The 27,083-nt window shown below is 39.7% G+C and overlaps 3 protein-coding genes across 10 annotated transcripts in view; 2 read left to right on the forward strand and 1 right to left on the reverse strand.

Annotated features, from left to right (window-relative positions):
• OARD1 (O-acyl-ADP-ribose deacylase 1) overlaps positions 1–27,083 on the reverse strand; it is a 449,744-nt gene that overhangs the window by 6,031 nt on the left and 416,630 nt on the right. The gene's annotated exons all lie outside the window — the stretch shown is intronic.
• NFYA (nuclear transcription factor Y subunit alpha) lies at positions 41–26,978 on the forward strand. 7 transcript variants are annotated; one of them, XM_050789478.1, is made up of 11 exons: positions 319–686; positions 2,309–2,485; positions 6,116–6,251; positions 7,904–7,990; positions 10,806–10,952; positions 16,359–16,490; positions 16,982–17,087; positions 18,314–18,480; positions 19,688–19,861; positions 21,175–21,276; positions 24,240–26,978. In XM_050789478.1, exons 3-11 carry the CDS (start codon positions 6,177–6,179, stop codon positions 24,291–24,293), a joined length of 1,044 nt encoding a protein of 347 aa, XP_050645435.1. In that variant the 5' UTR covers positions 319–686; positions 2,309–2,485; positions 6,116–6,176; the 3' UTR covers positions 24,294–26,978. The 7 variants fall into 7 exon arrangements, with proteins under 7 accessions (XP_050645437.1, XP_050645439.1, XP_050645433.1 ...); XM_050789480.1 differs by lacking the exons at positions 319–686; positions 2,309–2,485 and adding an exon at positions 41–190 and having other exon boundaries at positions 18,332–18,480; XM_050789476.1 differs by lacking the exons at positions 319–686; positions 2,309–2,485 and adding an exon at positions 43–190.
• The window catches only part of LOC126953787 (adenylate cyclase type 10-like), a 41,084-nt gene continuing 39,963 nt past the window's right edge, over positions 25,963–27,083 (forward strand). Inside the window, exon 1 of one of the 2 annotated variants that reach the window (XM_050789420.1) lies at positions 25,963–26,059. The gene's annotated coding sequence lies outside the window, so the exon portion shown is untranslated. The remainder of the gene's footprint in view (positions 26,060–27,083) is intronic. The other variant, XM_050789425.1, reaches the window with a different exon arrangement.

A 27,083-nucleotide genomic window follows, 5' to 3' on the forward strand; every position in this document is an offset into this window, starting at 1 on the left:
GTGGGCGTGGTCTCAGAGGCGCCTGCGCGGAGGCGGTTGGAGGGAGGCCCGATTCCCCTTTGTTCGGGTTCGCCATTTTGCTAGGCAGCGGCAGTGGCGGCGGCGGCGGCGGCTGGAGCCTCTGATTGGGTTTCGGAGTCCGGTACTGGAGCCAATCAGCGCGGGCAGCGAACCGGGGGAGCGAGGCACGGTGAGTGTGAGGAGCCAATATCCAGCGGCCCAGAGCCGGCCCCAGCGCCCCGATTGGCGGGTCTCGCTGACCACTCAGGAGAGGCCCAGGCGCCCGTCGAGCCCGGGGAGTCGAGCTGAGCCTAGCCCAGCAGGGCGGCCAGCGGCCCCGGCCCGGGGCTTGCGAGCGCCTCGGGGCACTCCCGGCCGAGGCCTGCAGGGGCCGCCCCGCGCGGGGATGGCGCCCCGGGGAGCAGGCATCTCGGGGCTCCGACCCTCGCAGGGTGCCAGGATCAGTTGGGAATGCGTCCCCGTTTCCCGACTCTTAGGCCCAGGTTCTCAGGCCCCAGGCCCGGGGCCACGAATGGCCCTACACTAGGGGACACATGCGCGCCCTGGGCCTCGGCGATTTCCTCCTGGTCGTTCTGGCCGCAAACTTAAACCTGCCCTTGCTCTCTCCACTCTCCGGCCCTTGGGGCAGGAAGCCTCCCCCAGGCCCCCCGCTCCCCGCGAGCCGGGTCTGTCTATCTGCAGCCCCACTAGGTCGGGAGGGAGGCCTGGGGAGGGTGCGCGCCCTGGCCGCGGGGTCCCGAGTGCGGCTGGCAACGGGGCTGGCCCGCCCTCGCCTCGGAGCCCTACAGGCCCGCCCCTGCTGTCTTCCTGGTGGGGAGAGGGGGCCGTTAGTTCGCCCACTCCCCGTGCTCCGCTGCGCCCCTCCTCCCAGCCCGCTCCGCCCGGGTCTCCGGCCCGGCGCCGTTACCACCCCTTTTGGCTCGTCATTTCCTCTCTTCCCCGCCCCGTTCGCAGTGGCAGGACCGCACACCTCCGTCTTGGAGCCCAATCAAGCGGTCTCCCTTTCTTGTCGGGGCTGTAAGACTAGTCCATTCGGTGCCTGGAACCTCACTCTTAGAAGATTGATACCCTTGCGCATTCTTTTTCCCGGAGGCTGCACAACTTGCTGTTCATATTACTAATCTTATCCACTGCTCATTTTGTGAAATCTCCCTCCGTTGGAAATGTAGTACAGTTTCGGGTTTTTTTTTTTTTTTCCTTTGTTTTTGCTTTCGCCTTTCTATGTTACTTTGTATCAGGCTTGACCCAGTCCACTCATCTCTTGGTTTATGTTTTTCTGATACACTTTCTAATGCTGTGTTAACGTTTTCTCAGCAGATGTTTAGAAGCTTTAACAGTGTAGTGGAGTTTTCCTTAGGGTGAGAGGTTGCTGTTGGCAACCAATTATCCAGCAGTATATGCCAGGTATAATCCATGTGTTGGGGAGCGAGTCCGTAGAGGTCAGTAAGAACTGTGCCCACCTGATGGAAATTGACAGGTGAACAGGTAGTTAATACCTAACGGTTAGGGCTATAAAGGGGCCAAGTTCAGTGCTGTGAAGTATCGATGCGTGAGCTAGCCTCCGTGGAAGGCTTATCACCGCCGCACTTTTGACTGGCCTTGAGGAATGATGGTAATTCTTCCACAAGATGGAAGAGCATTGCTTGAAGAGAAGAAAAGCATGTGCGGAGGAATCAAATTACACTGAGGCAGGAAGATGGGATAGGGAAGTGGGCAGTAGTAGTGATAGTTTAGGGGGGGAAGGTCCAGTTGGTAAAATACTTGTATATCTTGCTAAGGAATATTTTGGAAACAGTTATTATTTTGTATGGAGGTTCAAGTAGAAGGAATCTAGAGCTATATTTTTTTCATAAGATTGAAAAAACAAGTTTCTGACTTGTTTTATGGGTTCTGCCCCGTGATAGTGGCTGAGTTCTTTGGGGAAGAGGAGAAGACTTTTGTCCTAGGACTCTGAAAATTATTTTTACTCATATGAATCATCTAGTGCATTCCCTGGCACATAGAGGTCTTCAGTATCTGGTGCCCATTTCTAAATTGACATTTAATGCTATACAACTGGTAGGTTTCAGAAAACTCCAGTATTCCAGTGCTCTTTCATTACTGAAGCTTCGGGGACAGGTTTTATTTTCACTTTTTAGGATGAGTTTTTCATTGTTGCTTAAATCATTTTCTTAATTCATTTGATTGTCACATTATCGCATTAGCAGAAGAGATGATAGGGCTTAAATAGTCTAAAAAGCATGTATATTTGCCTTTGGAAATTTTGTTCATTTGTTTTTGGATACAGGGCTTTCCTCTATCATCCAGGCTGGAATACAGTGGCGCAGTCATAGCTCACTGCAACCTGGAACTCCTGGGCTCAAGCCATCCTCCCATCTTGGTCTCCCAAAACTTTGGGATTACAGGCATGAGCTACTGCGTCCTGGCCTGAAATAGATGTTTTAACCTTAGTATTTAAACATAGGTATGTTCTGGTCACTTCAAAATCACTAAATACTTTTGCTTGGCATCTTTCTAAAAGGCATTCTAATCTGGTAACTTTTTTTCTAAGTACCTTTCAAGCTTCCACCAGTCTGCAGAAGAATTTCTTTGTCTGACATTTCTAGAGACAGTAGTGTGGCCCCAAGCTTTTCTTCCCGTTTAGTCTGCTACTCACATGCTGAAATGTTTCTGTTCTTGTTTTTATGCTCTCTTGATTTGTAGTACTTCACCTTCCTCCACATCATCACATAGCTAAATCTTTCTCACACTTAAGACCAGTTCATCCTGCAGGCCTCTGACAGCACAGAAAAAAAAAAGTTCAAATAGTACCTTTTCTTTTAAGCCTTGTTGATTTATCCCCAGCTGGAACAAATCTCTGTCCTCCAAATTCCCATATCACTTTATCTCTTAGGATTCCAGTATAGGTTTTTACTCCATTACTAAACTTAAAGACTCTTTGAAGTTAGACTCTTCATCAGAGATTTCTTTTTATTTTTAAAACCTTCAGAACAGTGTCTGGCACATGGTATATAGTTAGTGGAGAGAAGTGCGTTAGAAAGCTCCAATCCAGAAATCTGTAGGATGATGGGGAAGCTGGACAGCCCTTTGTTGTAGTCTAGTCTTTCATCCAACATGTATCAGGACCCACTTGTTGAGTTGTGAAAGAAATTCAGTGAGCCAATGCTGGGGATTTTAAAATAATAGAATATAAAATGTCTGCCAGGCATGATGATGGCTCACGCCTGTAATCCCAGCACTTTGGGAGGCCAAGGGGGGGAATCCTTTGAGCTGAGGAGTCTGAGACCAGCCTGGGTGACATAGGGAGACCCCCTCTCTTAAAAGAAAAAAAAAAAAAAAATAGAAAATATCAAAGTGCATCTTGTGTTGTATAAGGGTAAATACTTGAAACTTTCATTTCAGTTACGTTTTATGTTTATGTGTGCACTGAGTTGTGATAATGAAGTGTATTTCTTACTAAGGGTTGTGATCCAAAAATTTAAAAAGCTACTGTTCTAGGCTTTGCCTGGTAGTGATTATCAGCTGTGGTTATCCTAGGTCTTTTCATATGCTTACACTAGTTGAGTTTCTGAAGGTTTTAGCTTTGGAGTGTGTGTAGGTCCACATAGAATGGATTCCTAGTGAGTGGTTGTTTAAATTTCAGCTTTTGCACCTTGGAATAGTGGGGCAAAGAGAATTACACTGAGAAGAGAATGCACTAGGAAGATAATTTTCATGCTAGCCAGAATAAACACTCTTATTATTTGTTTCTCTCTCTTTGAGGAAAAACCATTCAAAACTTCGTGTTAAGAGCAAGAGCTAGACAGACTAAATCTGGCTAACTTAAGTTTGTCATAATCTTGGGCAAAGAGGCACTTTGGGAAAGACTATTGAATTGTATTGCAGTCTTGCTAACTGAATCTCACAGTTGTAGGAACATACGACTTTACTGAAGCCAGTTGCTTATAGCATTAACCGTTAATAGTATCAATATCATGATACAGACTAAATCACTGTCATTAATGTGAGAGAGAATTGCTGCCAGATTTGAAGCTGCTCTTCAAATCTTTATACTCTTCAAAGTATAGATTTAAATATTGCTAAATTGGTTCATTAGTATTACCAGGATAAACTAGTTAAGAAGAAAATATGTTACATCTATTAGTCATTATCATGTGCTTCAAGTTATATTTTAGTCTTGTAAAGATGTAAACTTCTGGATATTAGTCAAAGAAAAAATCTCATATAAGAAGGAAATTTGGAGTTGGGAAGGTGTTGAAACTTAAAAGACATTCCTTTCATGATCCTTATTTTTAAAATAAATGTATTGAGACATAGTTTAGATACAAAGTGTAATAATTTTAAGTGTGCATTTTGATGAGTTTTGACAAATTTGTACACCTGTGCAACCGCTACCACAATGAAGATATAAAACATTTTCATCATCCTACAATATTCCTAAGGCTCCGTGCCAGTCAACCTCCCTCTTTCCTGTCTCCCTGTATTCTCTACTCCCAAGGAACCACTGATCTATTTTCTGTCTCTAGATTACTGATGTCTTTTGGAGATTTTATATAAATGGAATCATATATATTCTTTTACATCATAACCTTAATTTCATTAGTTTACAGACATAAATGTATTGTGTATTAGAGACAAGATAGAATTTAGGGAAGGCTGTTAGTGTCCCTAACAGATTCACAGTCTGGCTGAAAACCTGATTTTCTGTTCTATACCCAGAATCTCTGAGGAGCAGACTTAGTCAACCAATTCCAAAGAGACTGGTGTAAAAATCAGAAAACCAGTTGTTCATGTTGCTGATTATATTTGCTCCCTGTTGGCCAATCTATATGTAAATCCAAATTATAGTTAGATATTTACCTAGTGAGCATTCCCTTAGATCAAGGGCAGTGCTTTGGAGAACCATATGGCCGCAAGTCCTCTCGCTGTGATGACATAGCCTGTTATTTATGGCTCATAGATTCTTATATTGTATCCATTTTGATTATGAGTAATGGGGTTGATTAATTTTTATTTTGATTAAATTTTGTTATATTTTTTCCAACATTCCAACATTCATTTGGGAAATAAGAATTTCCCAAAATTCTTATTTTGAAAATAAGAATTTTCAAGTATGCAGTGAAATTTGAAAATAAACACCTGTATACCTGCCAGTTAGGGTCTATTATTAACATCTTACTATAATTGCCTTACCAGATATTTCTCCACCCATTCATCCATTTTTTTGATGCATTTCAAAGTAAATTTTAGATATCAATACACTTCTTTCTAAATAGCTGGACATATACTTGCACGTATTTTGATTTCTTCTTTCAGACTGTCTTGAGACACCTTGCAAATGATGAATTCCACCAGCATGTGTGGACTTATGGAGAGTGGTACTCTGCTTTGCCACTATAATGAGCAGCTCAGTTAGGCCACGTCATTTTATTATTCAGATGTTGTAATTTATGAGGGCCTACTGAAAAATCGGAAAGACCTATCTACATTTTTGTTTATATATCTGTCCTCCCTCCCATATTTCCAAGATGAGTTACCCATTGCTAATTTATATCATTTTAATTGTTTACTGAAGTCTTTAATAAGCTTCTCAGATATCATTCAGTTTATCTAATTGTATCCTTATTTTTGAAAGCAGATCTTCAACTCTATGAGAAGGGTAAATTTTGGCTACCATATGTAGTGGACCTGAGTAACTTGTTTGGTGGGAAGCAATTATGTGTTACAACTTTAAAGAACCTTTATTCTCTAAAGTATATGTGCAAACTTGAAAATCAGCGTTACGTAGGCCTTGTATCAAAGTGATGTTGCAGCTTAATGAGTATCTCTAAGGTGCAGGTAGTGCTCTGACAGTATTGAAAGGTAAGGTTGTCAATAAGAAATGACTGAAAGCATTTTAGAAACGTGAAAATAGTACTATGTTATGATTGTGCCATATAATCCTAGTTAAAAATGATACTGAATATAAGCATTTCCTATTCTCTTATCCTGTTTTCTTGCAAATAAAGTACAGTGATAAATTATCCAGGTTAATTGTCTGGTAAGGCCTTTATTGACAATCTCACTTTAGTTTCTTTCCCCACTTTTCTAATAGGAGTGTACCTCACAGCCTTCTAGGATCTCCAGAGCGGACAGGAATCTCACTTGGAGGGACCATGGAGCAGTATACAGCAAACAGCAATAGTTCGACAGAGCAGATTGTTGTCCAGGCAGGACAGATTCAGCAGCAGGTATGGAAGTAAAATGGCTTTAAACATCACAGCAATGAAACTGATAACAGCACGACTCAATTGGTTGGTCTGTTTCCCTGGGGAATTATTTGAAAGGTACCAGATCTTGTGAAATATTGGGTCTGATGGCTTGTGCTGAAATGCCATGTCTAGCCCATGACCACTTAGAATCTACTCTTCATGGGTGCCTAGTTATAGTAAATTGCCTCTTTTATCTCATTATAAGTAAAAACATCTAGTCTGGTTTTCAGATGGAAATTTGGACTTTTAAATTTTTCTGGATTCTATTTGGTCTTTTTCTCTTCTTGTTTGAGCTAACTTGTGATTTAGTAAGGCTTTGGCCACAACAGACAAACCAATATAACTTCCAAGAAATCTTCTGTTCTTTGATTTGGTCTGCCACATTTTTTATTCAGAAAAGCTCTGGTTTAACATTAGGATAATACTTAGACAGTCGTTCTTATGGATAAGCACATATTAGAAAGGAATTCCCTGCTGCTGGTTTATTCCTAATTAATAGATTGCTTTCTTGAATTTATACACAGGTTAAATTTTCTGATGCTTTATGCTTGGGTTTATTATAGTAAAATTTCACTTTTTTCCCACCCCTAGAAGAAATTTATTATGCTTCTATTTGACCTTAGGCCAAGATTGATATTTTGGAAATATTTTGTTTTCAAAATGGAATTTAGCTAATATAGAAAGATAGTAGGGAAAGCAAAGGAAGTATTGATGATGAGTTGTTCCCATCTAATGATCAAAAGGAAGGAGCTACTCTTAATTAAAAGACAAACTCCCTTGATAGCTTTCCCTTCCATACAGCTGCTGTGGCCCTGGCAGGTTCCTTTAACTGCCTTTTTAGAGAAAGGGATTCCACAAAGGGATCTCCATTCAGACCAGTACTCCGGAGGGTGGGTTTTTATTCTTTCAGAATTTGCCATTAGTGGATGTAAAAATAAGGTTGAATCATTGAAATGGCTCTTAAAGCAGTCCAGTTGGGTAGAAATAATCTTAGTTTTGAAGCTGGGCATGGTGCTGCATGCCTGTAATCCCAGCTACTCTGGAGGCTTGGCTTAAGCCCAGGAATTCAAGACCAGCCTGGGCAAAACAGCAAGACCCCATCTCGAAATAAGTAAATAAATAAAGTTTAAAAAAAAAAAAAGAATCTTAGTTTTGGGACATAAGAGCATTGACGTATTGAAGATGATTTCGGTTCACAGTGATTACTTCTCCTTTCTTTGTGACTGCATTTAAGCCCAGAATTTTTTTTATGGTAGTTTCAGGGCTATTAAAACCTAGTCATTTTTTCTTGTGAACTCATTTGAGGAGATAAAAAGAGCACTAAATAATTGTGTAAGTAGAAGCATCAGATTCCTGTTTCTGGAGGGAAAGATTGCATTACAAATCTTTGTGTTAATGATGACAACTGTTTTGAGTTTTTGAGTCACATTTTGAGGTCCACTCTAGAGACAAAGGGCTAATATCTTTAATGCTACTACCTTCAACAAAACAGCTTCAGTATAGGGAGTCTGTACATTTTGAAAGTCCTTCAGGCTTCCCTCCCTCTCCTCCAAGAGGTAAGGTGATCTCATGTCTTGAACTACACATTTCCTTCCTGACATATTTCAAGCTCTTCCTGTTCCTGTTCTCAGCAGCAGGGTGGTGTCACTGCTGTGCAGTTGCAGACTGAGGCCCAGGTGGCATCCGCCTCAGGCCAGCAAGTCCAGACCCTCCAGGTAGTGGTACCCTCTCTGATTCTCTGTGAGCACTGCATGAACTTCTCCTCTCCTCATGTCTGGTGCTGTTTGTGTTAGGATCTCCAGTAGGAATGGCAAAGTCAGTTGCATGTCTTTGATGCTGCTAACTTGTCTTTGAGGCTTATAAGATGCCAGTTTCCTAATGTTTTGTGCCAAGTCATATAGAGACCCCATATCAACTTTCTGAGAATTGGATTTGACTAGCATGTTTCTTTGAGAACGCCTGGAAAAGAAATGATGTAAGTGACAGGAAGAAATTCTTATAAGTGACATTAGAATTTATTCAGGGCTCAAACTCTGATCCAATTAATTGCATGGTAAAAATTTTGTGTATTTGCGTTATAATGGAGAAGGAAATATATACATATATAGACACACATACGCTAGGCTAGGCTGTGCTTTATTTTTATTCAAGGGGCAACTCAACTGAAAAATAATCATTACACTTGGCAAGGTTTATCTAAGCACTGAATCTTGTTAATCTCTTGTTAACTGCTATTGTTTCCACTACCTTTCCTGGGGAAATAGTGACCTGTCTTATTACTAGATCTGCAAAGATTACCCCAGATACCTCTTGGTTAGGCAGAAGCAGGATATGCTCTCTGTAAGTCTTAGGTATTAAAGCCACTGTGATAATTCTTGGTTAATCAATACAGTTCTTTAGCATTGTGTATGGCTAAGTTAAGTATCCTAAATTGGGTTCTAATTTGACCAGTTCCTATAAGAAACAGGAGTAGGAGCACTAGTCTACTCTGTATCTGTAGGTTACTTTTATTAAAATGACTGTATTTTTGAAAAATTGGCAAGATTTGGGTACCCTACTTTTTCCCTCCATTGAATTGGAAATGATTCAAAGTAGAATCTAGAATGTAGAACTGGCATCTCACTTTATTGCTAGTGCTGCTAAACATCCTGCAGATAACTACCTCTTATTGTTATCACTTCACTTTATCCTTTCAGTCCCACCCCTACCCCTGCCACCAATAGTGTTTGGTAATGATATACAACCAACTTTGAAAATAAATTAAGCTGAAAGAAACTGAGCTTGTAGGCACTCCAAAACTGTGTTCAAATCTCACAGTCCAACAGCTTGTTAATGTTTTTCATGCTTGCTTCATCTTACTCATATATAAAACAGTATTTTGGATTGTCATTAACCCCTTGTGGAATAGGAATGTAACATGCTCTTAACTGTATGGCTTCTTGTTTGATGCATGTGTCTTTGTAACATTTTTCTGTTGTAAATACAGTGAGCTCTTTGGAGTCTCAAATCATTTATCATGTGCATGAATAGCACATCAGTTGGAGAGGAAATTAAGATGATGAATAGATAGAAAATTATTAATAGTTGTATCTTAAAACTTGTGTTTCCTACTTACATAGATTTTATTTAAAATAAGTGGAAACAATATGGAAATAATAGAAACCTTTCCTTTAGGGATCTGATTATTTTGGGAGAATTTTAAATAGTTATTTTGGTTATTCATGCTGCATGTATTCTGAGAAATCTCTCTTGATACAGAATATGCAAGCATTTGATGTAGCAAAGGGAATGGGGAAATAAGGGAAGGAGATAGCATGAGAGAGTCAGGCTGTAAAGTCCTTAAAAAAGTAAAGTAAAGGCTCTCATTGGACAGTTTAACAAAACTTAGGATTTCAGCATTCCTGGTGATTTTAATACATTAGTGGCGGTGGCGGTGGTGGTGGTGATTGTAGGAGAACCTCACTATCTAACCTACTCATCTAGGACAGAATGATCTTTTAACTAATTGCTGTTACTCGCACATACTTACATTAAGTGTGAATATTTCAGCCATGAATATTCTGTTCTAAGTAATTTCTGTCAAAGATAGAGTCTGAAAATGAAAGTTTTGGACTATTCCATGGATCATTCCAGTTCACTTCTAAAGCACTTCCAGAAAGCATTCTATTAGGTATTTTTGTATTGGGACTTAAGATGTGACAGAGCACTTGTAGTGACCTGGCTCCTACAGTAGTCTGTTTACTCATAGGAGGTTGAAATTTGTACACTTGACTGCTCTGTGTAATTTCAATATTTGTTGTTGCTTCTGATAAAGCTAAAATAACCATGTGGATATTATAGAGGCCAGTGTGAGGAATTCCACCATGGAGACTGCAAACTGACCAGAAAGTATTTTTAAGAAATCTTTAGTAGTGAGCTCTTTAAACAACACACATATCTAGAATTCACAGAGTAAAATGAGCAGGGTAAAGGTATACATTTGATATTTCATTTTAGCTTGAGAAACTATAGGGAGAAAAGGGTCATCCTCTACATGAGCTTCCAGAGCTGCTTGCTACCCAGCCTCCTGGAGTCATTGCTGGGTACAGTTTTATTTACCTTCTTCACTTTATTTAGAATTTGTACTCAACCACCATCACCACCATCACCTTTCCCTCTCATTGCCTCCTCTCCAGCCTTCACAGAGACCATCCCTGGATTGATTTAAACAGGCAACTAACCTTGCCATTATGATTAAATGTTTGTCATGGATTTAGCCCGTGTTTGGTGACAAATGCCTTATATCTACTGAGACTTCTCAAAGACTCTGGATATTCTCCATTATGTCTGACCTTAAAGTATTGAGCTTGGCATTTAGTAACAGGTATCATAGATATTTAAAGATAACTTGAGGACTTAAGACATATATTTTCTTAGTCTTTTCTACCTTTTCCTTTTCTAGCAAGACAGCAGAATAGTTCCAGTGATTGTCTTTTGGTAAAAACCATTTTGTGTCTTATGTTATTTCATTGTTCTTATTTTATTTCATTCTAGGTCCAAGGGCAGCCATTAATGGTGCAGGTCAGTGGAGGCCAGCTAATCACATCAACTGGCCAACCCATCATGGTCCAGGCTGTCCCTGGTGGACAAGGTCAAACCATCATGCAAGTACCTGTTTCTGGAACACAGGGTTTGCAGCAGGTGAGTAGTATTTAAAAATGTTGAGCAGTATATCAGAGGAGAGGTTTCAAAGAATAGATTATTACAAACTGATAATTGATAATGCATTTAACTGCTTTCTAACCCACATTTTGCATTCGGTTGATTTTCTGCCTTTATAGTACCAGTGATATAAACTAGAACTATGCAGAAATTGGACAGCTCCAGTAAAGACCAAGATATTAGACATGATCTTGAATTGCTGTAAAGTATATAAAGAGGTTAGAATCTAGTTTATAGTATATTTTATTTTAAAAGAAACAAAAATGAATATTTAGAAAGTTAGAAAAATAACAAAATGAGCAAAAAGTGGGTCCAAATTTATTAAGTAGAAAACTGACGTATAGAAAGGATATATAAAATCTAGATTATTTAAGCAGACCAATAAAACAGGTAAATCCAGTTGAAAGACTGATTGAGAAACAGAAAACAAAAGTAAGCAAAGATGTAGAAGAGATTAAAGGAAGACCAGGCACGGTGGCTCACGCCTGTAATCCCAGCATTTGGGGAGGCTGAGACAGGTGGATCACTTGAGGCCAGGAGTTCAAGACCAGCCTGGCCAACATGACAAAACCCCATCTCTACTAAAAATACAAAGATTACCTGGCCGTGGTGGCAGGCGCCTGTAATCCCAGCTGCTTGGGGGGTTTGGGCATGAGATCTCTTGAACCCGGGAAGCGGAGGTTGCAGTAAGCCAAGATTGTGCCACTGCACTCCAGGCTGGGCACCACAGCAAGACTCTGTCTCAAAAAAAAAAAAAGAAAAGAAAAAAAGAAGAGATTAACAGAAATATGTAGAAATGTTACATACAACTCTGGTATCAAATTTTTAAATTAGATTTTTCTCATCAAGATGGCAAAAAAAAAAAAAAAAAAAAATCATTATATCCACTGCTAGGATGGATATGGAGAAAAAGAATTATCATTATTTTTGGTAATTTCAAACTGTGGAGTTATTTTGGAAAGGCACCTCACTATCTGTTAAATACAACGAACATTTGAGCTAGCAGTCCCACTTCTGAGAATCTGTCCTATAGGAAGAAAAGCATCAATAGTAGGGAGAAATTATAAAGACACTTTTCATAGCATTGTACTAGCAAAAAATAAAATTGTAATCTGAGTGTCCATTAATAAGAATAAGGAAATGATTGGAATAAATCATAATATATTCACATGGAATATTGCATCATCGTTAAAAGAAATGAACTGTTGACTTGGGGTGGGTTAATATTGAAATATTTTTAGTGAAAATAATTTGCAGAGAAATAGTGTGTGATCTCATCTTTGTAATTCATGACCAACCCCTCATGAGTATATGTTTATAGTCATGTAAAAGGGAGTATGAGAGGAACTATTAGTTATTCTATCTAAATCTTTGTATTGTTTCAACAGTTATAGCAGTCATATTAATGTCTTAGTTTTCTGAAGGAATTTTAAGTTGAAAAAAGCAGCCATGATCACACTGCTCATAAATCAAACTTGTACTTTTTGTGTATTCTCTTGTGTTTTCATGCATAATTTTTGGGCATAACTGTACCATGCATGTGGGGTTGTGTTTTCGTTGTTGTTGTTGTTGTTGTTTTTTAATCCTTTCATAATGTTCAGTCACCTTGATGAATCAGAATTTCTAATTTATAAAATATAGTCAAGGATTTTGGTTTTCATTTGCTTTTGTAGGTAAACATATTTGGGCACAATAGTTTTATTTTTCAACTGAATTCTCAGGATAATTTCTTTGGATTGGGGATTGCTTGGGTAAACGGTAAGGGCATATTTGAGCCCATTGGCATATTTTTGCCTAGACAGAATTGTACTTGGGATTAAAAATAGTTTTCACATTTCTCCTTGCATAAATATATGAGGCTTTAAATATCTTTTCAACATGTGCTTTCCTCAATTCCCTATTGCTATATCCTTTCTGTTCTTCTCTCTTTGCTTCCTCTCCAGCCCCGCTTGCTGCGCCTTCTCCACTGTTGAGTAGAGACAGTGTGGTATTGTTAGGATCAGTATACTGTGAGTGTAGTGATCCAGCTTTCATTACCAGGTCTGCCATTAAATAAGCATTCTGATCTTGGCCAAGTTATTTAATTGTTGGTTTGCTCATCTAAAAATAAAATTTATATGAGATGATATCTAAAGTTCATTCTAGCTCTAAATTCTGTGATTTTTATGGGGTTTTATTTTGCTATAAGGAACCTTCAAAGAGTTATTTCCCTGCTTCCAATAAGGCTATAACTAACCAAGCTGAAAAAAATATATTCTGTTACATAAGTAAAGCTCTCTACGTGAGATTCCATAGCCTCCCTTATAATGCTTAAGGCTTTACTCCCCTTTGTATAGGAGTTTTTTTTTGTTTTTTGTTTTCCCTCATTAGTGTTCTTTGCATAGCCATTTTTTAAAGAAGGGTACTTCTTAACCTTTTTTGAATTGTATTCTCTATTTTAGAATCCTAGTAAAGCTTGCACCCTCTAAGAAAAAGTACAGATGTCCAGTCTCATGAAAAATTCTGCATATAATTTTAGATTAAAATCCTTGGCCTGAGAAAGACACTGGAACCAGAGAGAGCCAAGAAATAGATAGAAGAATATTGGAAGTTGGCATATAATAAAAGTGTTGTAAACATATCAGTGAAGAAATGGCTGAAGAATGATACAGAAAAGAAATTGATTTCTACTTCATACTGTATTTTTAAAAATATTTGCTAGGTGGATTAAAGATCTAATTGTAGAAAAGTAAACTTGGAAAATTCAAAAGAAAATTATAAGAGAATTTTTATGCTACAGAGAAGGATTTTTTAAAAACAAATTGACTATTTTAAAACATCATATGCATTGAAATACATCAAATAAAAGTAAACAAGGTGAAAACTTGGAAAATATATTTTTAATACATATAACTGAGTTTGTATTCAGAATATGTATAAATAACTTTTATGTATTTATACAAAAATAGAAAAATGGGCAAAGAATATAAATAGATAGAGGAAATCCTAATAGCCAATATAAACTTAGAAATGAAGTTGGTTCACATAACCAGATAAATTTGTTTACTTATTTATTTGCCAATACTTTCTAAATGCCAATTAGGTAAGTATTTGGAAAAAATAATTAAGAAAACCTAGGCAATCTATCCCCTAACAAAGTAGGACCCATGAATGTCTCTAAGACGTGGAACCCATTGACCTGTTTTTTTCACCTTCCTTCCATCAGTAGTCCTTTTTCCTATCAGCTGGTAGACTTTGTGATAACTTAAGATTCTAGACATGTTCTTCTTTCCAGACCAAGGTGGTCCCAAGTTGAAATTGTAGATGGAAAGTGACCTGGCTATAAAAATCTAGCTTTCTGAAAGTATCCTCCTTCCAAACTGCCATCTCTGTTGAAGCAATGCTCAAATAAAAAAAGTTTGTTGATGGAATTAATGGTCAAAGAGGTAAAGAAAAGGTTACTTAGTAGTAGCCATGCATTCCGGCTTTTAAGTTTAGGAGGTATTCTTGAATATAAAATACTAGAAATTTTGAGCTCTGGGGCTCTCCTCACTGCTTTCTCTTTTGTACTTAAAAAAAAAAAAATGTATCCACTAGTTATATGAAAATAGGATTTTGTACACCCAACATTTAAAGGGTTGTACTGCAGTTTTTTAGTTCCAAATTTTAGAGAAATATTTTTCAAGATTCTTGTCTGGTTTTTGATAATACTCCTAATAAAGTGGCTATAGCCATTAAAAAAAGAAAGAAGATAGATTTGGATAGCACATGATCCCTTGCTTTCCATAATTGCTTTCTAAGGTTTAGCTAGCCAATCCTAGGACCAAATAGGAGATACAAATTAAATCAACAAAAATTTGACAAACATTAATGACAGTAGTAAGTATTGGTGAGGTTATTGGAAACTAATAGGAGGAATATAATGTGTCACACTGCCTTAATTATCTATTACTGTATAACAAATTATCCTAGAAGTTAGCAGCTTAAAGCAACAAACATTTGGCGAGGCAGGTGGATCATGAGATCAGGAGATGGAGACCATCCTGGCTAACACGGTGAAACCCCGTCTCTACTAAAAATACAAAAAAAAAAAAAATTAGCCAGCCATGGTGGCGGGCGCCTGTAGTCCCAGCTACTTGGAAGGCTGAGGCAGGAGAATGGCATGATCCTGGGAGGCAGAGCTTGCAGTGAGCCGAGATCACACCACTGCACTCCAGCCTGGGCAACAGAGCGATGCCCCGTCTCAAAAAAAAAAAAAAAAAAAAGTTTATTTGATAGTTTCTGTGAGTTAGGAATCCTGACACAGCTTTGTTGGATTCTTTCAAGGTCCTCTCAAGCCCCTTATCAAGGTGTTGTCCTGGGCTGTAGTCGTCACATTTGACTAGGGTAGAATACATTTTGGGTTTTTTCTTTGTTTGTTTTTTTTGAGACAGGTACTCGCTCTGTTGCCCAGGCTGGAGTGCAGTGGTGCAGATCTTGACTCACTGCAACCTCTGCCTCCCAGGCTCAAATGATCCTGCCACCTCAGTTCCCCAAGTAGCTGGGACCACGGGCATGTCCTAGCATGCCTGGATAATTTTTGTATTTTTCAGTAGATACAGGGTTTTGCCATATTGCCCAGGCTGGTCTTGAACTCCTGACCTAATCTGTTCGCCTCAGCCTCCTAAAGTGCTGGGATTACGGGCATGAGCCATTGTGCCTGGCTGTCAACATTTTTAATATATATATTATTTCCTCTGTAAAAAAGTACTTCATTATTCACCAAAATGGCAAGGTTAAAAAATAATAATAAAGCACTTTAGAGTATATTTTATTTTATTTTATTTTTTTGAGACGGAATCTCACTCTGTCGCCCAGGCTATAGTGCAGTGGTGTGATCTCGGCTCACTGCAACCTCCGCCTCCAGTTCAAGTGATTCTTCTGCCTCAGTCTCCCAAGTAGCTGGGATTACAGGCATGCACCACCGTGCCCAGCTAGTTTTTGTATTTTTAGTAGAGACAGGGTTTCACCGTGTTGGCCAGGCTGGTCTCAAACTCCTGACCTCAAGTGATCCACCCACCTCGGCCTCTGAAAGTGCAGGGATTACAGGCATGAGCCACACCACGCCCGGCCCAGAGCGTATTTTAAATATACATGCTTTTCAGTATATATGTTTATACCACTGCTATCTTTTATGAAAACTGAGATTGATTTCTTAATATCAGGTATCCAGACAGTGTTCAAAATTCCCTGATTGTTTCATAAATGGAAAATAAATTGTCTCTACTTCATAATGGAGGGCAGAGCAGGACTTCTTTTTTCCTCTTCAGAACATTTTCTGCTTTCTAGAGAAATGTGGATAACTCTCAGGACCAAAGGAGACCAGTGTCAGTAGAGTACAATCCTTTTTTATGTTCTTTTCTGCAGATACAGTTGGTCCCACCTGGACAGATCCAGATCCAGGGTGGACAGGCTGTGCAGGTGCAGGGCCAGCAGGGCCAGACACAGCAGATCATCATCCAGCAGCCCCAGACGGCCGTCACTGCTGGCCAGACTCAGGTAATTCCACTAGCTCTGTCACACAGGAGCACAACTGATTTGGAAGAGTCAGATAACTTGTCAGATATTTCATGTATAGCATGTATATAGAAAAGGGGATGAAAACCATAAAAAAAATTGTTTTTGGCCAGGCATGGTGGCTCACACCCGTAATGCCAACACTTTGAGAGGCCAAGGCAGGCTAATCACAAGGTCAAGAGATCGAGGACATCCTGGCCAACATAGTGAAACCCCGTAAAAATACAAAAATTAACTGGGTATGGTGGCACATGCTATGTAATCCTAACTACTCAGGAGGCTGAGGCAGGAGAATCACTTGAACCAAGCAGGCGGAGGTTGCAGTGAGCCGAGATTGTGCCACTGCACTCCAGCCTGGCAACAGAGTGAGACTCCGTCCCAAAAAAAATAATTTTTTTTTTTTTAAGGACTACATGGTTCTTTGTTAGTATCTTTGGGATCTATTGAATTGGGTCGTTATTTATTTCCTCCAGACACAGCAGCAGATCGCTGTCCAGGGACAGCAAGTGGCACAGACTGCTGAAGGGCAGACCATTGTCTATCAGCCAGTTAATGCAGATGGCACCATTCTCCAGCAAGGTAAGTGTACCCATAAGTTTCCCTAGGACTTCTTGGGGCAACTTTTTTGTCCTTTAGGCAACTGATACCTTTAGAATTTGAGTGGTGAACTTGACACTGCATATTTTTTGGACAAAAAAAAAAAAAAAAAGATTTCCTCTAGCTCTCCATTGATTGTTGGTTTCTTGTCACCATCCATGACCAACAGTGATTCCATGTGTAGCAGTTTCTACAGTGGTTGCTAATCTAGGGATTGTGTAAGCTTTTAGGGAAGAAGTGTTTCTAAACAGAAGATTAGAAATAGGGAGTTTATTGGGAAAGAGAGAAATAGATCAAAAATCAAGTTGACTTTAGAGTGCTGTTGCTGCTTATGTTTTTTTCTGGGTCACTCCATTACTTTAAATGACTATTACGTATACAGCACTTTTACTTAGAAGAGTTCTCAAAGAGCCTCTAGTCTAGTAAGAGAGACATGTGAACAAATAAATACAATGCAGGGCCCTCATGGAAGTATGTTCTAGCAATAGATAACATAAATAATAGAGAGATCTGTTCGGTCTGGGAGGAGGAGTGCACAAACTGAACTTGAAGGCTTTTGGAAGCACTTGTTAGTCAAATAGTTAAATCAAAAAAGGACATCTTTGTTAGATTCCATGACTTGGTGATTGAAAATTTGCAATATACAAGATCCAGAGAGTGCACTGTGTGCTCTTGTATTACTCGGGGGAGGCCCTGAACTGGATTGAGCCCAGGCAAGAGCTCAAACAGAATGGTGAACAAATCCTGAAGTGCTGCTGTTGATAGTCTGGGGACTTGGAATGTTTGGTTTAATTTTAAGTTTTAATACTACAACTGACTCATTGTCAGTTTGAGATAAACAAAGTATAAGTTTTAAAATCTCTGTCCTGAAGCAGATTGCTCATATGTACAAGAGCAGTAGGTACAGCTATAGTCAGACTGACCTGTAGAAGAAGAGACCACCAAACCTTTTCACCTTTTGAAAACTGCTAAGGATAGAGTTACTCAAAACTGGGACCTAGAGAGTTAATAGAATTTCAAAGATTGTGATTACTTGGATTATATATAGCACACCAGAGTGGGAGAGTGCTTTTTCTCCCCTTGTGTTTTTCAGTGTGTTTTGCCAGGATCAGTGAGTGTGTGCCAGATAGAAGAGGGACTAACTATGTTCCCTTCTTTCTGTTCTGTGTGCCTGTTTTTTGTTTGTTTTATGTTTTGTTTTCTTAAAGTTACAGTCCCTGTTTCAGGCATGATCACTATCCCAGCAGCCAGTTTGGCAGGAGCACAGATTGTTCAGACAGGAGCCAATACCAACACAACCAGCAGTGGGCAAGGGACTGTCACTGTGACACTACCAGTGGCAGGCAATGTGGTCAATTCAGGAGGGATGGTCATGGTAAGAAAATGTATTTTTCAGCTTTGTCTTCAAAATTTTCTTGAACATGCAACTTGATGCCTCCTAAAATTTATTATGTTGACCTCTTGGGATTGAGATCGATCCTTAAGGCAGTCAGTAATCTACTTTTACAATAACATTATGACAAACCATAATTCATTCTGGGCACCTACTGTGTGCCAGGGACTATTCACCAGGGACTATTCTAGATGCTGGAGATCAAGCAATGGATAAATAATGATTTTATGCAATTCTTTTCAGAATTCAAATAATGAAGGGAATAATATATTAATCTTTGAGAAGTGGAGAGTAGTATTGCCCATGATGGACGAAATAAGAAATAAGCTAAAAATTAGAAAGATTGTAATTGATAGAGAAACCAAAAAAAAAAAAGTATGATATAAATGTATTGGGAAGATAGGAAGACTTGGGTGGTGTGAGTGAAAGCTAAATCCTCATATGTCAAAATAGGATGTTAAAATGCATAGATTAAGAATGAGTAACAGAAGTCTGCACAGAGGTGGAGGAAGCTATGAAAAGAAACAGAAGCAAGCCTGGCTCAGTGGCATGCACCTGTAGTCCTAGCTACTCGGGAGGCTAATCCAGGAGGATGGCTTAAGTTCAGGAGTTTGAGCTCAGCCTCGGCAACATACGAGACCTTGTTTCTACGAACTAAATGATAAATAAATAATTTTTATAAAAGATTAATATAGTTATTCAAAGCGGTTGTATCTGGGAAAGAGCTGTGGGGTACAGGGCTCTGTTACTTGTTTTCACATTTAGTACAGTGTTTTGGTGTTTTTTAAGAAAAATTAGGATTGAACTATAAGTTAACTATTAAATTATTTTTATAAATATAGGCATTTAGTAGCACTTGGTCTCATCTATTTTTGTGCTGTTTTTTTGTCTTATGACTACTGTTCCTGACCATTAGATGGCAGCAGAAATATCTACAGCCATGGGTAGACATGAATTAGGGCATGCTTATATAGTTTTTCAGAGTGGCACCTGAACCTCCTATGACACAGTTATCTGGGGTGTTTGTTTAAAGTACAGATCTTAAATTTCTCCAGGGATCTGCATTTACCCAAGTACCCTATACAAATTACTTTTTGTGGCATTTAGAAAAAAATGCATGAAGAGAAACCAAGAAACTCTATGTCCATACTTCATGCCACCAATAAGCTCTGGTTTCCTGTTCACACAGATGGTTCCTGGGGCTGGCTCTGTGCCTGCTATCCAAAGAATCCCTCTACCTGGAGCAGAGATGCTTGAAGAAGAGCCTCTCTACGTGAATGCCAAACAATACCACCGTATTCTTAAGAGGAGGCAAGCCCGGGCTAAACTAGAGGCAGAAGGGAAAATTCCAAAGGAAAGAAGGGTATGTATAACATTGGGAAGGATATAGGAGAGGAGAATAGCAGGGTTCTACTTTTGAAATTATCTTTTATATGGCTTGTTTTCTCATGTACCTTCCAAAAAATTGACGTTAGATACTTATCTCTTTTGTAAGAGTTAGCATTTGTTATTACTGTATGCAGCTGCAGTTATAACAACGAAAACAAACAGTGTCTTAAATAAGATGTTACTCTTTTTCATGCATAAAAGTAGTCCAGAGATAAATTATCTTGGACTGGCAGCACATTTTCACAGTTCTCAAGACCTGTTTCACTGCTTTAATATTGCTAGTGTGCTGTTCATAGTCCAAGATTCCTGCTTAGACTCCAGCCTAGGAAGAAAGGGAACAAGAAAGGTATCCTTTCTTTCTTTTTTTTTTTTTTTCTGAGACTGAGGCTTGCTCTGTCACCCAGGCCGGAGCGCGGTGGCACAATCTCAGCTGACTGCAACCTCCCTTCCAGGTTCAAGTGATTATCCTGCCTCAGCCTCCTGAGTAGCTGGGATTACAGGTGCGCGCCACCACACATAGCTTATTTTTGTATTTTTAGTAGAGGTGGGGTTTCACCATATTGGCCAGACTGGTCTCGAACTCCTGACCTCCAGTGATCCACCTGCCTCGGCCTCCCAAAGTGCTGGGATTATAGGCGTAAGCCACCGTACCCGGCCAGGTACCCTTTCTTTCAAGGAAACTTTCAAGAAGTCGTGTACCTTTCACTAGCCAGAATTTAGTTACCTGATCACACTTAACATGCAGATAAGGCTAGGGAAGTCCAGCCAGGTGGGGTGGCAAATGCCTGTAGTCCTACTTGGGAGGCTGAGGCAGGAGGATCACATGAGCCCAGGAATTCAAAGCTGCAGTGATTCATGATCATGCCACTGCAGTCCAGCAGCAAGGGTGTCAGAGTGAGACCCTGTTTCTAGAAAATAATAATAATAATAAACTTTAATGCTAGGAAAGTCTTTTTACTGAACACTCATTTGCTCAAATGAAATTTGGCCTGTTACTAAAGCAGAGGGAAGGGTATATTGGGAAGTATAGGTGGTAATCTGTTATTTTTTTAAAAAAATTCATACTGTAAGCATTCACATTCTTACATTCTTACTAATTATATATGGTTAGCTATCTTACTTACTAGGTGTTTTCTCCAAAGCTTTCATCATCATTCTAAGTCATAATTGTCCCTTGTGGCTTTGATCCCAGCTGTCTTAAACTTTGGAGAATGGAATTTGTGCACTAGATAATTGTGCTGGTTCTGGATAGTATTAATAGTTAAATGGTTTTATTTCTCATTTTAGAAATACCTGCATGAGTCTCGGCACCGTCATGCCATGGCACGGAAGCGTGGTGAAGGTGGACGATTTTTCTCTCCAAAGGAAAAGGATAGTCCCCATATGCAGGTAGGAATACATATACCTTTTATTTTTCTCTTTATTACCTTGTATTGACTTGAGTTGAAGACTTCAGCAGTGTCCTCTTGCTATTTTCATACTCTAGGACTACTCACATTCTCTAAACTAGATGCAATCTTATGTCTCTTTAATCTTGAAATCACTAGGCCAGGCTTGGTGGCTCATGCCTGTAATCCCAACACTTTGGGAGGCTGAAGTGGGAAGCCCAGGATTTCAAGACCAGCCTGGGCAACATGGCAAAACTCCATCTCTACAAAAAAATACAAAAACTAGCCAGGCCTGGTGATGCATGCCTGTCGTCCCAGCTACTTGGAAGGTTGAGATGGAGGGATAACTTGAGCCCAGGAGGTTGAGGCTACAGTGAACCAAGATGGCACCACTGCACTCCAGCCTGAGTGACAGAGTGAGACCCTGTCTCAAAAAGAAAGAGTACTAAAGGTTTTTAATCCAGTGGTCTTTCTTTGCTCTTCATCTTTGTCAGTTATTACTATCCATTCTTTCTTGAAAGTCACACTTTTCTTAATTTTCAAGAAACAAGTTTTATTTTTACTGAGCAAGTTTTATTACCCTATCACAAATATAATTTGAATGTTTACTTTTTTCCCTTCTAACTGATGTGAGCCTGGTCTTATCCTCTCTTCTTTGGCTTAGGTTTATAAAATAGCTGCCTAATTTCGTTTCCCTTCTTCCACTCTTGTCCCCCTCTAGCCTACTCTCCACATCCTAGTGTCATCTTTTTAAAATGTTTATCCTATCAAGTCACTGTTCTGCTCAAGCTCCTTCAACGCTTACCCTTTCCCATTTGCGCTTGGACTGACATCCAAAGTGATTACTACTATGCCCAGCAAAGCCTTGCATGCTCCAGCTCCTGTCTAACTTCATTTCTACTTCTTGGTCTCTATGCTGCTGCTTACTGTTCATTGGTCTATTTCCTGCCATGGGCCTTTGTCCTTAGAATTTTCAGTCTGTATGCCCTTTGCTCTATCTTTTTCATGGCTATCTCCCCATCTGTTAGGTCCGGGTTTAATTAAATACCCTATCTAGAGTAGGTCTCTTCTCTCTCAGTATTTTCTTACAACAGCTTTTCTTTTCTTTTTTTGGAGGCAGTGGTGTGATTATGGCTCACTTTAGCCTTGACCTCCCAGCTCAAGTGATCCTCCCACTTTAGCCTCCCAAGTAGCTGGGACTATAGCCACGCACCACATGCCCAGCTAAGTTTTAAAAGTTTTGTGGAGATGGAGTCTCACTTTGTTGCCCAGGCTGGTCTCAAACTCCTAGGCTCAAGCAAGCCTCTTGCCTCGGCCTCCCAAAGTGCTAGGATTACAAGTGCACACCATTGCACTTGGCCCTTTTCTTTACAGTGTAATAATAATTAAGTCGTTGAATTTTTCGAGATTGTTTCCTTCACTAGACTATAAGTTGTATAGAGGATACAGGATTGTTTTGTTCTCTGTTATATTTATTGGACTTAGTTCTATTTAAGTAAGTTGTATTTAAGTACTGACTTAGATGTATTTGTTGGGTTTGGTATCCAGTTCTGAACCAAGCAATCAGTGTTTCTTGAATTAATAGATTCCTCCCATTTGCTGATACTCCATTCTATATTAACATCACATTCCACTTGCACTATTGCAATATCCATTAAATTAATCTCCAGTTTCCTCTAATTGACCTTATATAGTACTGCCAGATGGTTAAAGTGTGTTTTTTAACCTGCCAGTCCCCAGGTCAAGAATGCATGCTATTAATAGTTCCTCATTTCTTAACTGCATCAAATCTCAAACTATTTCTATATAACGTCTGAGCAACTTTGCCTTATCACCCCTCTCAACAGTCAAACTAGGTTTCCTCGGTGTCCCCACACATGAACACTAACAACTCTTTCAGTGCTATTAGTCCTCACCTGTAGTGTGAGAGCCCCTCCTTTCTCATTGCTGTTCATTCATACAGTGTATGAATGTGGGCCTGACAGCTATAGAAGGGCATTGTGCCAGGAACTCTCCTCATTCTTTGTGCTAACAATATGATCTTGGTCAATTCAGCCTCTTTATTTTTATCTGTAAAGTGGAATACTGTTGATACTTCATAGCAATGTTGTAGAGATTTCATTCAGTAATCCACATTAGGCATCTATGTAGCACCATACCTAGTGCATGGTGAGTTCAGTAAATGCTAGTTGTTTTTGCTCATTGTTCCAGACCCAGTTCCAGTCTTCCATCTCCAGAAGTCTTTCAGCTTTTTCTCAGATCCTGCCTACCAAGGCTTCAGAGCCTTGGTATGGGGGAACTAAAGCTGGTTCTTGCGGAGTGTTGCAAAAAGCTTCCAAGGATTTATCCTTGTGTTAACACTGTAGGTCTTAAGTGAGAAACAGCATATAGAGTTTAGTGGAAAGAAGATTAAATGGGAGTCAGGAGATTTGGGAGTTAGCCCTTGCTGGGCTCCTAACTTTCTGACCCTGACCCTAGTCCAGGCAAATCACTTTACCCATCTGGCCTTCAGATTTATCTGTAAAATGAGTACATTAAAGTGTATAGATTCTAATGATTCTTTCCAGCCCTGCTAAGTACTTAGTATTTAAATGATGATCAAAAAACAGTGACAAAAATACAGCATGACATGGGTTTTCTGAATCTTTTCCTTAGCCACCTGAATACTCTTAACCCTTAAGTATAGAGAACAACACAAGGTTCTTAGGAAAGAGATACACTAACAGTTCCGGAGTGTTTCACCATGACGCGCAGGCCAGACTTCAAATTCTTTTAAGAATAAGGTTTATTGTCTCTTCTTTCCTAATGGGACTGCACTTAAGCCATATATGCAGACTTAAGATATATTACAAGCCTTTGATTTACTTCATAAAGTTATGCGTATTCTCTTGAGGATAAGTAGTGAGCCATCAGTCCTGTTGCTTTTGCAAAGGACTTTAATTATCGTGTCATCTTTGTCTCTAGGATCCAAACCAAGCCGATGAAGAAGCAATGACACAGATCATCCGAGTGTCCTAACCCCAGGCCATATGATGGAGCTGATCAAGGTCATGTTTCTCACCAGTTTCTCACTGTTCCAGGAAATTGATCAACTCTTCCAATGGGACATTGACGATCACATTCTGCCCTTTTCTACAGGACGGAAACCACTTAGTTTTTCATAAGTGGCTCAGTATTACAATTGCAGCAATGCCTGGCAAATTGAAGTTGCAAGCCTTTGTCTTACTCTTTCAGTCAGGACCTATTTCAGACTGTTGATCACACTGACATTTCATGGATTCGGATGATGCAAGGAGACACATGCCACCCCAGCAGTACACAAAGCACTTACGTTGACTGGTGACATGAGCCAGCCATCTCAGCAGGGAAAAACAACCTTCTCAACCAAAACTGCAATCAGGAAAGCAGCAGCCCACTCCTTCCCATGGAATCTAGACAGTATTTATCCCTCTGGTGGGGGAATCTCACACTGACTAACTGAATGGACGCTTTGTATTCAGAGATGGCTTCCAAGCAAGGAAGTTCTATCTTGTGATATGGAAACAATAAATTTCTGAGATACATTCTTCTAATCTGTGGTAATAATAAGAATTCCTGTCTGCCTAGATGGTAGGTTGGTATTTCTGGACTCTAGCCAAGAAAAAGCTAACTCTGGGGATAGAATGATAAAAGCCTCAAGCACTAAAAATATACATTGCCGAATCTCTTTTTCTAGCTTTGAAAAGTTGTGGCCTGCTTGTCCCTCTGTTGACTGGTCATCTGGACCATCGTACTTGCTGTGGCTACTTCTAAGACAATGTAGAGGATATTGAACCTTGAAACTGCCTTTCCTAAGTAGAGAACAAGACTATTCAACAACTTCTTTGCTGAAGCACTGAGGACATTTGTAGTACTCCTAAAGGGAGAGCCAAACTAGAGATTTTCAATCATAGACTTTGTGACAGCATTTGGGGAGCTGAAAGGTTCATGTGTTTCATCCTAGGAGGAGAGAGTGGGGGAGAGAGAGAGAGAGAGAGCATGTACACCCGTATGTTATCATAGAGCACGATTCTCCAGTGGATGGATACCTGGAATGGATCATTAAGATGAAGAGAGTAATTCACACTCTAGAACCTTTAACAAGCACTGAAAGGAAGAAGCCTGAGATTTGGTCCTTGGCAATTTCTGGAAAGCATTGATCAGTCACGCTGTCCTGAACAGAGTCCAAGTTACCCACTAAAGCTTGAGGTGGATGTTGGCTTCACTCCCGCAGCACAATGCTGGCCCTAGAAAGCGAGCATTTTCATTCTTCCCATGGCAGCTGATTCTTTGGTGCCAGTTTTCATGTTTTCTCCATAGGCCTTGTGCAGAAAGGTTTTCTCATTGCATCCGTACTGTGAGAATAAACTGCAGACTAGAAAGAAACATGCCTGCAGGGTCAGGAACTGGGCCACTGTTCCCAGAATGGGTTGTGCCTCAGAATTCTATTTCTCTTTTAGATGTTGAACCCTGAGAGAACTAAGATGATATTTCAGAAGAGTTGGCTGCCTTCTCTGGAAACAAGGAAAACCCAGTAATTCTGAGGAACATTGGGGGTCAAATACCAAGAATAAAAATTGGTTCTTTGACTTCAGCTTAACTGTATTAAGACAGAAATTAAGCCCTCTAAAAACACCACAAAGAGAGATCATTGTAATGATAGAAATAGAGGTACAGAGCTATGCAAAGGAAACAGGAAGTGAAATCTAGTCCCAGGGATCTGGTAATCTGTCCTGGCTTCCAGATGTCAAAGGGCTGATCCTTTGGTAAGCTCACTAGAAACTTCTGGCTCTCTACAAGAGTCTGGGATATTAATGTTATTCAGTAAGTCCCAAGTTTTTCAGAGGATAGATTACTAACAATGAGGAATTTATATTCCTTGGTTAATTTAGGAGTCTAAGATGCAGAGTTCAGAAAGAAATTACTCAGACCTAACTGAGTGCTTAAGCCGCCAACAGTTAGAAGATGCTATTTATTTGTGTCTGTAAGTTTGTACATAGTAATGCCAACCTTGTTGCTGAATTTTTTATTTGTGGGGGATGAGTTTGAATTTTGTTTGAAATGCTTCAGTTGTCATTTTGTCATTGCATTTCAAATAGCTCATGACCCTTTTCTTGTGGTCACTTTAGCACACCATAGTAGCCCACAAAGTGGGGGCAGGGTATTGACATTTGGATTTTTTCTTTGATTCTAGTTCTTTTATTGATTTTTATTTGTGACTGTAGTGATGACTTCACAGATGGAGAAAGAGTGAATGGATGAATGAATAATTGGTTTAATGCCTAGTTATGCAACTTGAGTGCTTTTTTTTTGGCAGGATAATTTAAAGTGTATATATTTTAACTGCACTGGTACATTGAACATGTCAGTGTCGATGCCACTGGACCAACAGAGCATTTTGTGGCTATAGGGTGCCTGGTAATAATGTCTTGATTTTTCTTTGGGACTCAACTATATCGAAGGTTTTTCCCCCAGCAGTATGGGGGTGTACAGGTGATCGATCATTAATGTCATTGCAATTGTTATTTTTTAAAATAAATTTATAAAAATAACCAAAAAGTAATGTGACTTTTGGGGAATCTGCAACTCCTGGGTTCTAGGTTGTGTTTCCAGTGTTGAAATTGTGACCTTTGCCAACAAGACATGTCTGCATGGACGGTGTCTCTGTAAACAGTATCTAACTTGTAATGTCTGGGCCTCTTAGCTTTATCTCCCCTTAATTTCTTCCCTTTTGGCCCTTCCACCCTGTTGAGGAGATATTTTCTGTCAATTGCAGGCTGATCATACATT

Source organism: Macaca thibetana, chromosome 4 (assembly GCF_024542745.1).
Source record: "Macaca thibetana thibetana isolate TM-01 chromosome 4, ASM2454274v1, whole genome shotgun sequence".
Classification (NCBI taxonomy): Eukaryota; Metazoa; Chordata; class Mammalia; order Primates; family Cercopithecidae; genus Macaca; species Macaca thibetana.

What these genes read in the sequence shown, in the direction of transcription:
- NFYA (XM_050789476.1), top strand. Translation starts at nt 6,177, where the DNA reads ATGGAGCAGTATACAGCAAACAGCAATAGTTCGACAGAGCAGATTGTT. An exon ending in CAGGACAGATTCAGCAGCAG is followed by an intron (nt 6,252 to 7,903) that starts GTATGGAAGTAA and finishes TCCTGTTCTCAG; the next exon opens with CAGCAGGGTGGTGTCACTGC. An exon ending in AAGTCCAGACCCTCCAGGTA is followed by an intron (nt 7,991 to 10,805) that starts GTGGTACCCTCT and finishes ATTTCATTCTAG; the next exon opens with GTCCAAGGGCAGCCATTAAT.